Source organism: Hemicordylus capensis, chromosome 8, assembly GCF_027244095.1.
Source record: "Hemicordylus capensis ecotype Gifberg chromosome 8, rHemCap1.1.pri, whole genome shotgun sequence".
NCBI classification, from domain to species: Eukaryota; Metazoa; Chordata; class Lepidosauria; order Squamata; family Cordylidae; genus Hemicordylus; species Hemicordylus capensis.
Window position 1 is genome coordinate 38,213 of NC_069664.1, and position 14,027 is coordinate 52,239.

General features: G+C 49.4%; 1 protein-coding gene across 4 annotated transcripts in view; it reads left to right on the plus strand.

Moving 5' to 3' along the window:
• The window catches only part of RNF207 (ring finger protein 207), a 48,387-nt gene extending 34,878 nt beyond the window's left edge, over nt 1-13,509 (plus strand). For 2 of the 4 annotated variants that reach the window (XM_053270128.1, XM_053270130.1), the window contains 6 exons: nt 2,948-3,140; nt 7,867-8,052; nt 10,021-10,072; nt 10,573-10,690; nt 12,017-12,109; nt 12,972-13,509. In XM_053270128.1, the coding sequence (XP_053126103.1) occupies nt 2,948-3,140; nt 7,867-8,052; nt 10,021-10,072; nt 10,573-10,690; nt 12,017-12,109; nt 12,972-13,188 (859 nt within the window). In that variant the 3' untranslated portion in view covers nt 13,189-13,509. Of the gene's footprint in view, nt 1-2,947; nt 3,141-7,866; nt 8,053-9,997; nt 10,073-10,572; nt 10,691-12,016; nt 12,110-12,971 lie in introns of those variants that run through there. The other 2 variants (XR_008311141.1, XM_053270129.1) reach the window with 2 other exon arrangements.
• The last annotated feature ends 518 nt before the right edge of the window (nt 13,510-14,027 follow it).

Here is a 14,027-nt window from a genome sequence, read left to right on the forward strand (position 1 = left end):
TTTCCGACAGGGATGGGTGGTGGGAAGCTCCGGCTGCAGAAATGTGGGCGCCCCAGTCACGTCTGGACGGCTGTGCATTGCTGTGGGCAGCTCTCCCCCCCTTCGTTGCTTTTGAGGGGGGCGGGTGTGCCAGGGAAAGGAGAGCCCTGGTGGTTAGCAGCAGAGGAGCAGCGGGGCTGGAAGGGCCGCTTCTTGGAAGCCAAGCTTGGCAGCTGTGGCCGCAGTTTCCCCCGAGCTTCCTGGAAGAGCTGGCGCCGAACCCAGTACCAGAGAGTGAGAAACATGTTAGAGGTGGTTGGTTTTGACCCACAATAGGTAAAACAGCAGAGCACTAAGGAATGAGCACACACTCCAGTGACAGAGTAGGTCGCAGAGGATGGTTTGGATATTGCAGCTGTTTAGAGAAAACACATGGAGATCCTTGTATGACTAAACACTAAACATTTATTGGTTAAATACACTTAGACAGGAAAGACCTATCTCTAATCTAAAGGACTACATAGTGGATAGGTAAGGAGAGAGAGAGAGATGTCTCCATCTGCTCTCTAGGAGGAAAGGAAGGATTGTGACTCAGCCCAGGAAGTGCTGCAGAGTCAGTTCAGGGGTCATCAAGTAGGGACAGATAGGGAGACCCCGACTCACTGTCTCTACTCCCAATGCCCCTAGTGGTCATTAGGACAGTTGGTGCAAAAGGTCCATGCACTGGAAGTTCATCTCCAACAAAACACTCTTCCTCCCGGTCCCCTAGCATGGCGTGGGCCCAGATGCAGGAGCAGTCTACCTGAGCAGTGAGGGCTGCCATCTTGCTGCCCACTCCCAGAGCACCTGAGCTGGGCGATTCTTCTCATCCGCAACAAGCCTCCATCTTCTCGCCCCAGCTTCCCTGGAAAGCCACTTGCCTCCACGTGGCCGTGTGGCCATCCCTATTTTTATCAGAATTTCAGAGAACTCTCCAGAGCACAGTTCCCTGGCACCGGATATATTTAGGGCCATTGACATCACGGGCCCCTTTGCTCTGCTGGCGCAGCTGCTGCGTGCGAAGGCAGGGACTGCCCGTTCCGAGAGCTTTAGGGGCAGGAGAGCAGCGATGGGTTCTGCGGGCGGCATTCAGCTGGAGAGCTGTCCTCTCCAGAGGGAAACTGAGGCAGTGTGTCCCGGGTCTCTGTCGCTGGGGGAAGGACAACTTGGAAAGGAGAAGCCAGCAAAGAGGCAAGATCCACCAGTCCGAATGAACAAAATCTTCTGCTCCGTGAGTGTCAGGATTCTGATCCTGGGTGTCAGGCGCGGCTGCAGCACGGGGGAGATCGCTGGCTGCCTGCAGCTGCGCTTTGGCTGTGGCACCTCTGTCGGGTTGCCAGCAATCCTTTAGGTTGGGGTTTCCCAGCCTTGGGGCTCCAGAGGCGGTTGGACTACAAGAAGAGCCAGTATTGTGGCAGCAAGCATGAATCGAACCCTTTGCCAAGCATGGTCTGCCTTGGTTTGCATCTGAATGGGAGACGACATGTGTGAGCCCGGTAAGATACCCCCCTTATGGGAGGAGGCCGCTCTGGGAAGATCCCCTGCCCGCTTGCAAGCAGACAGTCCCAAGGTCCTTCCTTGGCTTCTCCAAGAGAGGGCTGAGAGAGACTCCTGCCTGCAACCCTGGAGAAGCCGCTGCCAGTCTGTGAAGACCATACTGAGCTAGGTGGACCAAGGGTCGGACTCCGTATATGGCAGCTTCCTATGTTCCTAGTTTGGCCATTGTGGCTGGGGGACCATGGGAGTTTTAGTCCAGAAGCATCTGGAGACCCCCGGTTGGGAATTCCTGCTTTTAGAGGATCTTCCCTATACTGTTGTGAGTTGGTAGTTCCATGCAAGTTGGGGGGCTGCCCTCTCTTGTAGGGCTACCCTCATCCCCCACAAGCAGCCTCGTGCATCTTCACGCCCAGTGTCATACATTTGATTGCTCTGGTTTTTTGCTCACGTGATGTGAAGTGCAGCTTCTCAGGGAGTGTCTCAAGCGGAGGGTCATTCTGTCATTTACCTCCCGTCCCTTTTCAGCCATCGTGGGGCAAGCAACTTCCCTAGGTTACTCAGGGCAGGGAGGCCTGCGTTCCAATTCCCACTCACCGGGGGACTTGGCATCAGTCACACCTCTCTGCCTAATCTACCTCACAGGGTTGTGCACCGAGATTCGGGAGCACCTTTCTCAGAGAGGCCTGCCTGGCCCCATAGATGTGAAAACTGGTTGAGCGGCTTTGAGGAGTTGATAGGGAAGCCTCCCCCACACCATTCTGCTTTATTGCTGCTGCTGCTGCTGCTGTGTGTGATTCTTTAAAGATATATTTCATCAATTGTTCTGTATTGTTTTCTTGGTTTTAATATTATGTGGTTTATAGCCCTCTCCTCCATGAATTTGTCTAAGCCCCTTTTAAAGCCATCCAGACTAGTGGCTGTCACCACATCTTGTGGCAGAGAATTCCATAGGTTAACTATGTACTGTGTGAAAAAGTACTTTATCTCGTCGGTCCTCCCAACCTTCCATTTCATGGGGTGACCCTTTGTTCTTGTGTTGTGAGAAAGCAAGAAAAATTTCTCTCTGGCCACTCTCTCTACCCCATGCCAGTGTTGCCAGAACCTAAGGGGTATACCCATGGGTCAAATGGGCCATAACCCAAAATTTGGCTTTTAAAAAGCCAAATCTGGCAACAGAGCTCCATGCATAATTGTATACACCTCTTTCATGAATCCCCTCAGCTGTCTTTTTTTCTAAACGAAAAAGCCCCAGATGAGGCTGTAGCCTGGCCTCCTAAGGAAGGTGCCCCAGGCCCCTGGTCATCGGGGTTGCCCTCTTCTGCACCTTTCCCAGTTCTGCCACGTCCTTCTAGTACTGGGCTAGCACAAGCACATGGTGCACACGAGTATCGGAGTGTGCTGGCACACCAGGTTCTCCCTCTCCTTGCTGCAGGATGTCTGGAGGCCCCTGTTCAAAGACCCTCCTGGTGCCGGGGTGTCCCTCTGCCTGCGAGAAGATGTCCCTGGCCGGCTCCCTGGTGAGGAAACCCACCACACATCGCTACATCAGCACCAAGGTCCTGCTGGCCGAAGGCGGGGAGACGCCCTTCACGGAGCATTGCCGCAATTACGAGAGCATGTACCGGGTAAGAAGGTCGGGCAGCTGGGTGCTGCTCTTGGGGGGAAGCGCTTGAGAAAGCGAGGCTCCCAGCAGCAGAGGGCGAGGAAGGAAGATTACTGGCTGCCGGCCGGGACAGACTCTGAGCTGATGCAGTCATGGATGGTGAGGAGGAAGTGGGTGGAAAGAGAACTTTTTCTGCCTCTCCTGTAACACAAGAATCTGAGGTGAGAGAGTTTGGCAGGAAATTCAGGACAGACCAAAGAAAGGCCTTGGCAACACAGGAATCTGCCCTTCTATCGGGTCAGACCGCTAGTCCCTCTAGCTCAGGATTGTCTACACAGACTGGCAGCGGCTCCTCCAAGATTACAGGCAGGAGTCTCTCTCCACCCTATTTATTATTGTTGTTGTTGTTGTTGTTGTTGTTATTTTACACAGTCGGACGGGTGTTATTGACTGGTTTGTTTTATCCAGACATCGAGTCCTTCCCAAGGACCTGGGATGCCAGAATTTTATTGTCAATGGTTATAGATATCGTCGCAGAATATAGGCTGTTCCCAGTAAAGCTGCTTTTTGGAACTGGCTGATGGTGATTTCTGTGGCCCCTCTGGTGTTGAGGTGCTCTCCAAGGTGTTTGGGAATTGCACCTAGGGTGCCAATTACCACTGGGATTATTTTGGTCTTCTTCTGCCACAGCCTTTCAATTTCAATTTGCAGATATTTGTATTTGGTGATTTGTTCTATTTCTTCTTCTTCTTCTATTCTGCTATCCCCTGGTATTGCTATGTCGATTATTTTGACTTGTTTTTCTTTCTTCTCGACTACATTGATATCTGGTGTATTGTGTGGCAGATGTTTGTCTGTTTGTAGTCGGAAGTCCCATAATATTTTTACATCTTCATTTTCTTCAACTTTTTCAATTTTATGGTCCCACCAATTCTTGGCTACAGGTAGCTTGTATTTTTTGCAGATGTTCCAGTGTATCATCCCTGCTACCTTGTCATGACTTTGTTTGTAGTCAGTCTGTGCGATCTTTTTACAACAGCTGATTAGGTGGTCCACGGTTTCATCTGCTTCTTTACAAAGGCGGCACTTGCTGTTTGTTGTGGATTTTTCAACTTTTGCTCTTATTGCATTTGTTCTTAGTGCCTGTTCTTGTGCAGCCAATATTAAACCCTCTGTTTCTTTCTTCAAGTTGCCATTCTTAAGCCATTGCCAGGTCTTGGTGATGTCTGATTTTCCACTTATATTGTGCAAATATTGACCATGCAGTGGCTTATTTTTCCATTTTTCTGCTCAGTTCTTGACTTGTTCTTTCTTGTAGGCCTGCTTTCTTTCATTGGTGTTGGATAGTTTCACGTTCTTGACCATTTGAAGTGCACCTTCTTCACTGTCCTTGATATATTCTTCAAGGCCTCTTTTCTCCTCCTCTACTGTTTGATGGACTTGCAGCATTCCTCTTCCACCTGAGCTGCGAGGGAGGTATAGCCTATCGACATCACTGCGGGGGTGCAGAGCATGATTGATGGTCATGATTTTCCTGGTCTTACGATCTAGCGTCTCTAGCTCTGCCTGGGTCCAGTCTATTATTCCTGCAGTGTATCTGATAACAGGTATAGCCCAGGTGTTTATGGCTTGTATGGTGTTCCCGCCATTGAGTTTGGACTTGAGGATTTTTCTAACTCTCCTGATGTATTCACTTCCAATTTTTCTTTTAACTTCAGTGTGTGCGATGTTATCCGCCTGGAGCATGCCCAAGTATTTGTAATGTTCTTTCTCTTCCAGGTTCTTGATCTTGCTTCCATTGGGCAGTTCTTTTCCTTCTGTTTTTCTTATTTTCCCTCTGTTCATTATTAATGCAGCACACTTGTCTAGTCCAAACTCCATTGCTATATCGCTACTGAATATACGGACAGTGTTTAGCAGTGATTCGATTTCTGACTGGGACTTTCCATACAATTTCAGATCGTCCATGTACAGCAGATGGTTGATTGGACTTGATGTTTTAGATGTTTGGTATCCGAGGCTTGTTTTGTTTAGTATTTGTGAAAGTGGGGTCATGGCGATTACAAACAACAGAGGGGATAGTGAGTCCCCTTGGAAAATGCCTCTTCTAATGCTAACCTGTCCAAGTGTCTCGCCATTGATTGTTAACTGTGTACTCCACATGCTCATTGCTTTTTTAATAAATATCTGAATGTTTTTGCTGACACCAGTTGTTTCTAAACATTTTCGTATCCATGTGTGAGGCAATGAATCGAAGGCTTTCTTGTAGTCAATCCATGCAACACTTAGATTGGTTTTTCTTCTCTTGCAATTTTCTAAAATCATTTTGTCAATCAGCAGCTGGTCTTTTGTGCCTCTGGTGTTCAGGCAATTTCCTTTCTGTTCAACTGGAAGCTGTTTGTTAGTTAATAAGTGTTGCATCGCTTCATCTGCTATTATTCCAGTTAATAATTTGAACATGGTTGGCAGACAGGTTATCGGTCTATAATTAATTGGAACTGCACCTTTGCTGGGTCTTTCATGATGAGATGAGTTTTCCCAGTTGTTAGCCATTGTTCAATATCACCTCCTTGCAAAATGGGATCGAACTGTTTTGATAGTTGTTTATGAAGGCTTGTTAGGTATTTAAGCCAAAAGCCATGCAGTTCATCGTCGCGAGAGCATTTCAATTTTTAATTTTCTTTGCTCTTTCACTTATTAATTCTGGTGTTATTATTAGAACTTGCATTTGTTGGTTACATTTTTCGACCTCTTTCATCCAGCCTGCTTTTTTATTATAATCTATTGGATTGTCCCATAATTTTCCCCAGAACTGCACTGTTTCTTCTTTATTTGGTGTTTCTAGGTTTCTTGCAGTTTCTCCTTCTATGCTTTGGTAGAAACGTCTCTGATTTGACTGGAATTGGAGATCCTGCCTGTGTTGTGTGATTCTGGCTTCGTATCTGCTAATTTTCTTTGACACTGCTGTTATTTGCTGCTTTATTATTTCCAGGACATCTCTAATTTTCCTTGAATCTAGGTGGTATTTTTGGATCAGATACTGTTTGGTGTTTTCATTCTTCAGCTTCTTGTCTTTCATATCTTTCAATTTACTAGCATCTGATCTAAGCCTGGAGATTTTATTTTCTAATCAAATCTTCCATTTAGGTGATGTACTGCTTTCTTTTTTGACAGGTCCATTGATCTTATATCCGAGCTCTTGTGTTGTTATTGTTGCTGCACTGTACATTAGTTGATTTGTTTCTTGCAAATTCTTGGTTGTTATTTCTGCAAGTGCAGCATTGACATCTTTTAAGGCCTGAGCAAGTTGTTTTTTGGCAACTGTTTTTAGAGCTGGAAGTCAAATCCTGGTGGTTGTTTGGTTCATGTGTTCAGTTATTTTTTGCTTTAGTTCTTGTTGCTTTTCTGTTAAACGGCATTTGGGTTTTTGAGGTGAAGGCAAAGGGGAGGTTGCCTGGTTTTTATTTTGAAACAGTTCAGCAGCAGTGGTATCCTCTATTTCCAACACCTCCTCCACCTGCGCCTGAGCAACTTCTTCCGTTGGTGGTAATTCTTCTTCCATATCTTGAGCCTGTGTTGCTCTTTGCAGTTCTTCCAGCTCAACTTCTGTGAATACTTTATTTCTTATTATGAATCTTCTCTGGTCTGCTAGCCTTTGTTCTGTTATTTCTGTATCTGGATGCTTCTCTTTCCAAATTTGGTACATTCTTTTAAAATAACCTCTTCTAGTTGGACTAGACTTGTAACAGCAGATCATTATTTCCTTGTTGGCATTTTTCGTATTTTTTCTCCGGTTAAGCAACGTTTCTTCCAGTAACCTTGCAGTCTCCAGCCCTGGTTGCTCAACTGAAGATCCAGAGTCCTGTTGCCCACTTGCCACCAGATGTCCAGGGACTATAGCACCTGGCGCGGTCCTTGTTGACATGGGCGACGACCGATCCGGTATAGATTTATTAAAGTTACGTCTCACCATATTGTTGATGGGAGAGGCACTCTTTGTCTGGCTGCTCTGGTGAGACCTGTCCAGTATGGTTGGACCTCTGGCATAGCTCTCACCTTCCTCAGAGCACACAAGCCCCACAACCACGCCAAGATAGTGCCTCACTGGGGGATAATAATAATAATAATTATTATTATTATTATTATTACATTTATATCCTGCTCTTCCTCCAAGGAGTCCAGAGCGGTGTACTACATACTTAAGTTTCTCTTTCACAACAACCCTGTGAAGTAGGCTAGGCTGAGAGAGAAGTGGCTGGCCCAGAGTCACCCAGCTAGTCTCATGGCTGAAGGGGGATTTGAACTCGGCTCTCCCCGGTCCTAGTCCAGCACTCTAACCACTACACCACGCTGGATCTCTCCTTATCTGGAGAAAGCTGCCCGGGAGGGAACGTGGAACCTTCCACATGCAAAACAAATGCTCTCCCACGGAGCCACGGCCCCATCCCCGGATGCCTCCTTGCACGCAACTCATCATTCACATATGTCACAAGATGCAGTGCTGGCCAGTAGGTGAGAGAGCTTTAAAGGGGGTTCGATGAGTACTTGAAGGAGGAGAGGATTGAGGCAGTGTACCTCTGCAGGCCAGTTGCTGGGGAGCAGCAGTAGCAGAGGAGCAGGGCCCCTTGGCAGGACAAGTCAGCCTTGGTCTCCCTCAGAGCACGGCACCAGCTTTTCAGCATTCCACGACTTCCCCCCATGGCAGCCACAGCCTCCAGAGCCCCCTTCTCCCCCCTGTTTTGTTGCAGGCTCTCCAGGTGGAGATTCAGAACCTGAAGGATCAGGTCCAAGAGCTGCACCGGGACCTGACCAAGCACCACTCCCTGATCAAGACAGAGATCATGAGCGAAATCCTGCAGAAGTCCCTCCAGATGGACGTGCAGATTGCTTCCAAGTATTCGTCTGTGGAGATGATGAGGAGCAACTTTGAAGAGGTAGGTGCGGGGATGGGGGTCCCCTTTGCTAAGCAGGGTCCACCCTGGTCTGCATTTGAAGGGGAGACTACATGGGAGCACTGCCATATAGGGATCGGGTTATAGCTCAGTGGCAGAGCAACGGCTTGGCATGCAGGAGGTCCCAGGTTCCGTCCCTGGCAGCTTCTCCAGATAGGGCTGGGAGAGACCCCTTCCGGCAACCTTGGAGGAGCTGCTGCCAGTCAGAGTAGACAGCAGTGAGCTAGATGGGCCCATGGTCTGGCTCGGTATCAGGCAGCTTCCTAGGTTTCTATGGAGAGCATCAACATGCAATTCAACTTCCCGACTATCAAGATTTGGTACTTTTGAAAAAGGGTTCCCAATCCTCCTGTCTGCAAAGGCTCTGCATGTTCTAGCCTGTGGAAACCAAAGAAGCCAGAGAGGGGGTGGGATCTACGTTTTCCATGGGTGAGGTTTCAGTTCTCTGGAGGTCTCCATGACCATTCCCAATGAGCAACAAGTGAAATTCAGCAAATGTGCTCAATTGCTCCCAAGGGTTTCTGCCCACCCAGCAAGGTTGTCAGAGGGGCCTTTGCTCCATGCGCCAACATTGAGAGAGGCTAAATTGCCGGGCAAGCAGGACAGGGCCTTCTCTGTTGTTGCCCCCAGACTCTGGAACGCTCTTCCAGGGAATGTCCGCTCTTTGCCATCTGTGGCTGCTTTTAAAAAACAACTAAAGACCTTTCTGTTTGTTCAGGCTTTTCCTCCTTAAAGGCTGCCAGGTTTCTTAGCTTCCTTGTTTTTGTTTATCTTTTTAATGGTGGTTGTTGGTTTGGTGTTTTATGGGTTTTACTGTTAAACAGATTTTAAGGTTTTAAATGTGATTTTTATGAAATTTTATTGTATTTTAACTTTTGTAAATCACCTTGAGATGCATTATGAAAGGTGGTAGGAAAACCGAATAAATAGGCACAATTTACAGGGCACAGAATCTAGCTTTTCTTGGTTCCTCCCAAGTGGCCTGAGCAAAAGAGCACTTCCAAATGGCCACTGAAGCCAGAGCGATTGGTTCTTTATGTAGCACCATGGGATTGACCCCAAATAGCCCAACAGAAAATGAGTGCCCTTCTGCATGGCTACTGAAGGGCGGGGAGACTGAACAATGACCGGTATGGAAAAATCAGGAGACCACTAGCAGAAGAAGCCCATATTATCCTGCGATTTTTACTTTGCATAATGCAAGCCTTCCCTTTCTGGGTTCCCCAGATGTTGTCGGATTTCAGCTCCCTGAATCTCCAGCCACTATTGGACTACAATGCCCAGAATCCCCACTGTGGCTGGGGATTATGGGGGTTGAAGTCCAATTGTGGATAGGGATTGTGGGAGTTGAAGTCCTACAACATCTGGAGACCCTGGTTATGTACTCACATTACGGGGAGGGGCAAAAAGCCATGTAGAGCAGGGATTCTCAACGTTGGGCCCCCAGATGTTCTTGGACTTCAACTCCCATAAACCCCAACCAAAGGCCACTGGGGCTGGGGATTATGGGAGCTGAAGTCCAACAACATCTGGGGACCCAACGTTGAGAATCCCTGATGTAGAGCACTGAAGACCCCCACCCCACCCCGATGACTAGAAACCATACTTCAACCATTCCTCCAGCTTCTGAGATTTTAGCAGGACCATTCCCGACACGTTTGCTACCTTAAGAGCTAGAAACAGGTTCTTTAAAAAAAAAAAAAAAAAGCTGAGAATCTAGGAATCTCAGGCCTGAGTTCTGCGAGTTTTCTGCCTTCCTACAGAATCCTGACACTTGTGTGTACAGATACACCATTGGCCAGGTCACAGGACAGGAGCTTTTTAACAGGGGCACCCAGACTTTGGAATTCTCTCTCCCAGGAGGCCCAGCTGTGTCCCTCACTGCTGTGTTTTTCATATTGACGGCATCGTCATAATTGCCGTGCAGACAACCCAGACTTTGTGTTGCAGACCTGGGAGGAAACCTACCAGCGAGTGGCAAATGAGCAAGAGATCTATGAAGGTAGGTGCAACATTTCCCCCGCACCCAACACCCTCTCCCTGTTGGCGGTTCCTCTCCCTCTCCGCCCCCAGACAACGACTCTCAAAGCAGCAAGAGATTCTGGTCTCCTGACAGTTAAAACAAAGCCCAGAACTATGGAGGATTCCGAACGATGGGAGAGAGCCCTGGTCTACCAGGAGAAGTAGTCTTGTGCTGCAAAGCATGAATTGTCCCCTTTGCTCCGCAAGACTACATGTGATTCCTACATGTGAGCCCTGTCAGATCTTGCCCTCAGGGGATGGAGCCGCTCTGGGAAGAGCATCTGAGGTTCCCAGTTCCCTCCCTGGCAGCATCTCCAAGACAGGGCTGGGAGAGACTCCTGCCGGCAACCCGGGAGAAGCCGCTGCCAGACTGTGCAGACAGTACTAAGTGTGGATAACCCTGAGCAAGAAGGACCAAGGGCCTGACCCGGTCAAAGGCAGCCCCCTGTCCTTATCACCGCTCTCCCTTTCCCCGCACAGCACAGCTCCACGACCTGCTGCAACTCAAGCAGGAGAACAGCTACCTGACCACCATCACCAAGCAGATCGCACCTTACGTCCGCTCCATCGCCAAAGTGAAGGAGCGCCTGGAGCCCAGGTGAGGAGGAGGCAGCAGCCCAACCCCATCTGGACTCCCACTCACCCCCCCCCTTGCTCTGACCACACGGCCCCCCTACTTACCTCCCTGCACTGGCTTCATGGCCTTTCCCCGATCCCTGCCCTTCCCATCACACACCCCCCTCTGACTCTCAGATCCCATATCCTGTGCCACTCTTGCCTGCCCCCTTCTGTCCCTGCAGCTCCACCACCCTCTGCCATCTGATTGCCCCCTCCCTCCCCCCCCCCACTTTCTCCCCTGCTTCCCCTTATGCCCGGAACCGTCTCCCAGGATACCCATTTGTTGCCACCACACTGGCTTCCTTCGACTCCCTCCTCAGCGTTTCCGTACAGCCTTTGGCACAGCTCCCGATACCCCCCCCCCCCCGAAAACGAAGGCTAAGTGTGTGCAACCGAAAGAAACACACATTCTTTCCGTTTACCCTGCCTGCCTCCGTTTCCTTCTCCTTCCTCTGTCATCTCCCCCTGTCAAATTACAGATTGTAAATTCCGTGGGGCAGAGCCCTAGCTGCTTAGATTGTGTAAAAAGCCAGGCGCATTGACGGTGCAGGAATTTGACAGTGTCAGGAAATGATTCCATGCTTTTCAAACAATGGCCTCTTAGAGAAGCCAACAGATTTTAAGCCAAATAATTATAGTTTAGCACTGGGATAACCAATGACTGACTGGTGTTTTGTTTTGTTTTGTTTTTTAAAGCAGGAGGGATTCACTCTGTTCTTCAGGCAGAGGTCCCATGGTGTGTTTTGCCATCCAGTTCAATCCTTTTTTAATACCAATTGTTAGCAGCAAAAATACAATACAATCCCTTCCATGGGAGTCAGATCGGACGGGCTTTAAGAGGGGTTTAGATAAATTCATGGAGAAGTGGGGTCTATCATTGGCTACTAGTCTGGTGGCTACAGGCCACCAGAACCTGAGGGCCTGTAGCCCTCGTGAGTCAAATGGGCCGTAACCCAAAATTTGGCTTTTAAAAAGCCAAATCTGGCAACAGAGCCTCCAAACTCAGAGGCAAGATGCCTCTCAATCCCAGGGGAGCAACAACAGGAGAGAGGGCATTGCCCCCCCCCCCCCCCGCTTGCCTGGGGGCTTCCTGGAGGCATCTGGTGCACCACTGGGGGAAATAGGATGCTGGACTAGAGAGGCCTCCTTGGGCCTGATCCAGCAGGGCTCTTCTTAGGTTCTTTTAGGGTTTTGTTAGCAGCCAGAGGGCTCTGTGGCGGGAGAGGATGTGGCTGGCTCTCATGACAACCCATCCACCAATGCCTTGGTCTTGGTTTTTCAAAACCCCATTTTCCCCGGTGTTCAGATTACAGGAAGCCAAGGAGAAGGACGGCCAGGCAGAGAGCCTGCTTAAAATCTACGATGACAGCATGGTGGTGACTGTAGATGCTCAGCACAGGTACCCAGTCCGTTCGGAGACCCAGAAGAGCTCTGGCGTCCTCCTCCTGGTGCATTTCCCCCTGTGGGGCACAGGCTGGCTCTTCCAAAGATCATTTCCCCAGCGGAAGCCCACTGCAGCACCGGGTCTGCCAACGGGCATTGCCCTTGGTGAGCGGCACTCTCTGGACAGGAGGCTCGTTTCCGGCCTCCGGAGCCCAAGCACCTTCGGCCGGCCAGCCTCCTCCAGCATCCCAGAGGGGAGGGAGGGACTGTCGCTCAGCAGGGAGATTGCAGCTGCCTTGCAAGCCCTCGCCTCAGTCCCTGGCAGGCAGCAGCTCCCGACAGGGCTAGGAACGACCCCTGCTGGCCACTGCCAGTCAGTGTAGACAGCCCTGAGCTGAGATGGGCAGGCCACTCTGCAGAAGGCGGCTTCCGGGCTGTGGCCACAGCTCAGTGGCTGAGCATCTGCCTTGCATGCAGGAGGTTCCAGGTCCAATCCTTGGCGGCAGCTCCAGGGAGGGCTGGGAGAGACCCCAGGGTGCCACCACCTGGAGGACCTAGATGGACCAAAGGCTGACTCTGACTGGGGGAGGCAGAGAGTGGGGCTTCCGTCCGGTTTTCAGCCTCTAGGTCTGCCCAAACCTTCCTGCCCCAAGGGCAGAGGCAAATTCCAGACTGGATGCAGAAGTGGGGTTGGGAGGGCTAATGCCTGTGGTTGGGAGGCCAGATCCCCTTCAGTAGAACAGAGAACGGGATCTGAACCCACAACTTGAGAGGTCTGCCACATGCAAAAGCATCGTGCTTAGCCTACTCAGCCATGCTTCCCAGACCCCTCCGCCCCACCTGTTATGCTGCAAGGATGCTTTTCTCTTTTGGCCCAGGGCTGACTTAAGCAAAGCCACCGAGGACCGAGAGAGCCCCTCGGAAACCCAAGCAGAGAACCAAGCGCTCAATCCTGCCGCCAAGGACTCGCTGTCGAAAAGCAAAGACTATTATAGGAGCAAACTGAAAAGTGAGGCAGAAAGCCCCCCACAAGCAGCAGGAGGGCGCAGCTTTGCCAAGGAAGGGGACCCCGAAGCAAAGCTCCTCCTGTGTTGAATGCATGCACACCATTTGTTAACGGGAGTGCAGGATTCCAGGTTTCAAGGCTGTGCTAAGGGAGGGAAATCCCAGTTCTGCCACACACCTGACCCAAGCACCTGTGCAGCATTTCTCATTCATTCTGCAATTTTTACTTAATTCTGACGAGGGTCAGAGAACAACGCAGGGCACTTCTGCTATTTCCCACCATAAGGGCTAGAAACTTGCTTTCTTTTTTAAAAGACGGAAAGCTGGGGTTCTCAGAAATCTGCTTTCTGCACCGGCTGCTTCTTCTGTAACAGCGTGTGCCAGAAGAAATAAATTCATCAAACACTGAAAGACTCCTGTAATAAATTCTTTTTTATTTGAGAAAGGGGGGGGGAGTATAGTCAACTTCTGCAAAACAAAAGGTTTAAATTTTTTTTTACTCTTTAAAAAAATTAAAAGGGAGTAGAACCAGCCCCCCGTTGATAAGCGCAAAAGGGCATCCCGCGGTACTCACTTTGATACTGTGCAGCTCTGTATCAGCATCAGCGGGAACACCAGATCTCTGGCAGACATCACAGGTGGAGAACTGTCATGTTGTTTAAGAAAGCATTAGTTCTCATGATCAATACCTGCATTGCACATCAGCCAAGGTAAATTTCCATTGTTTGAAAAAAAAGATAGGTAGCCTCTTGGATTGTCAGTGTGGAGAAAACTGTGCACACATTCTGTTGGGGTCTGAAATGCATCGAAAAAGTTGATCGAGGGAGTGCTTTCAACATTTCAGTCAGACCTGAACTCAGCAATCATCCCTTTGAAAGGGTTGAAAGAAAAATGTTGACCAACAATAAGATGTACATTTTTGAGCAACG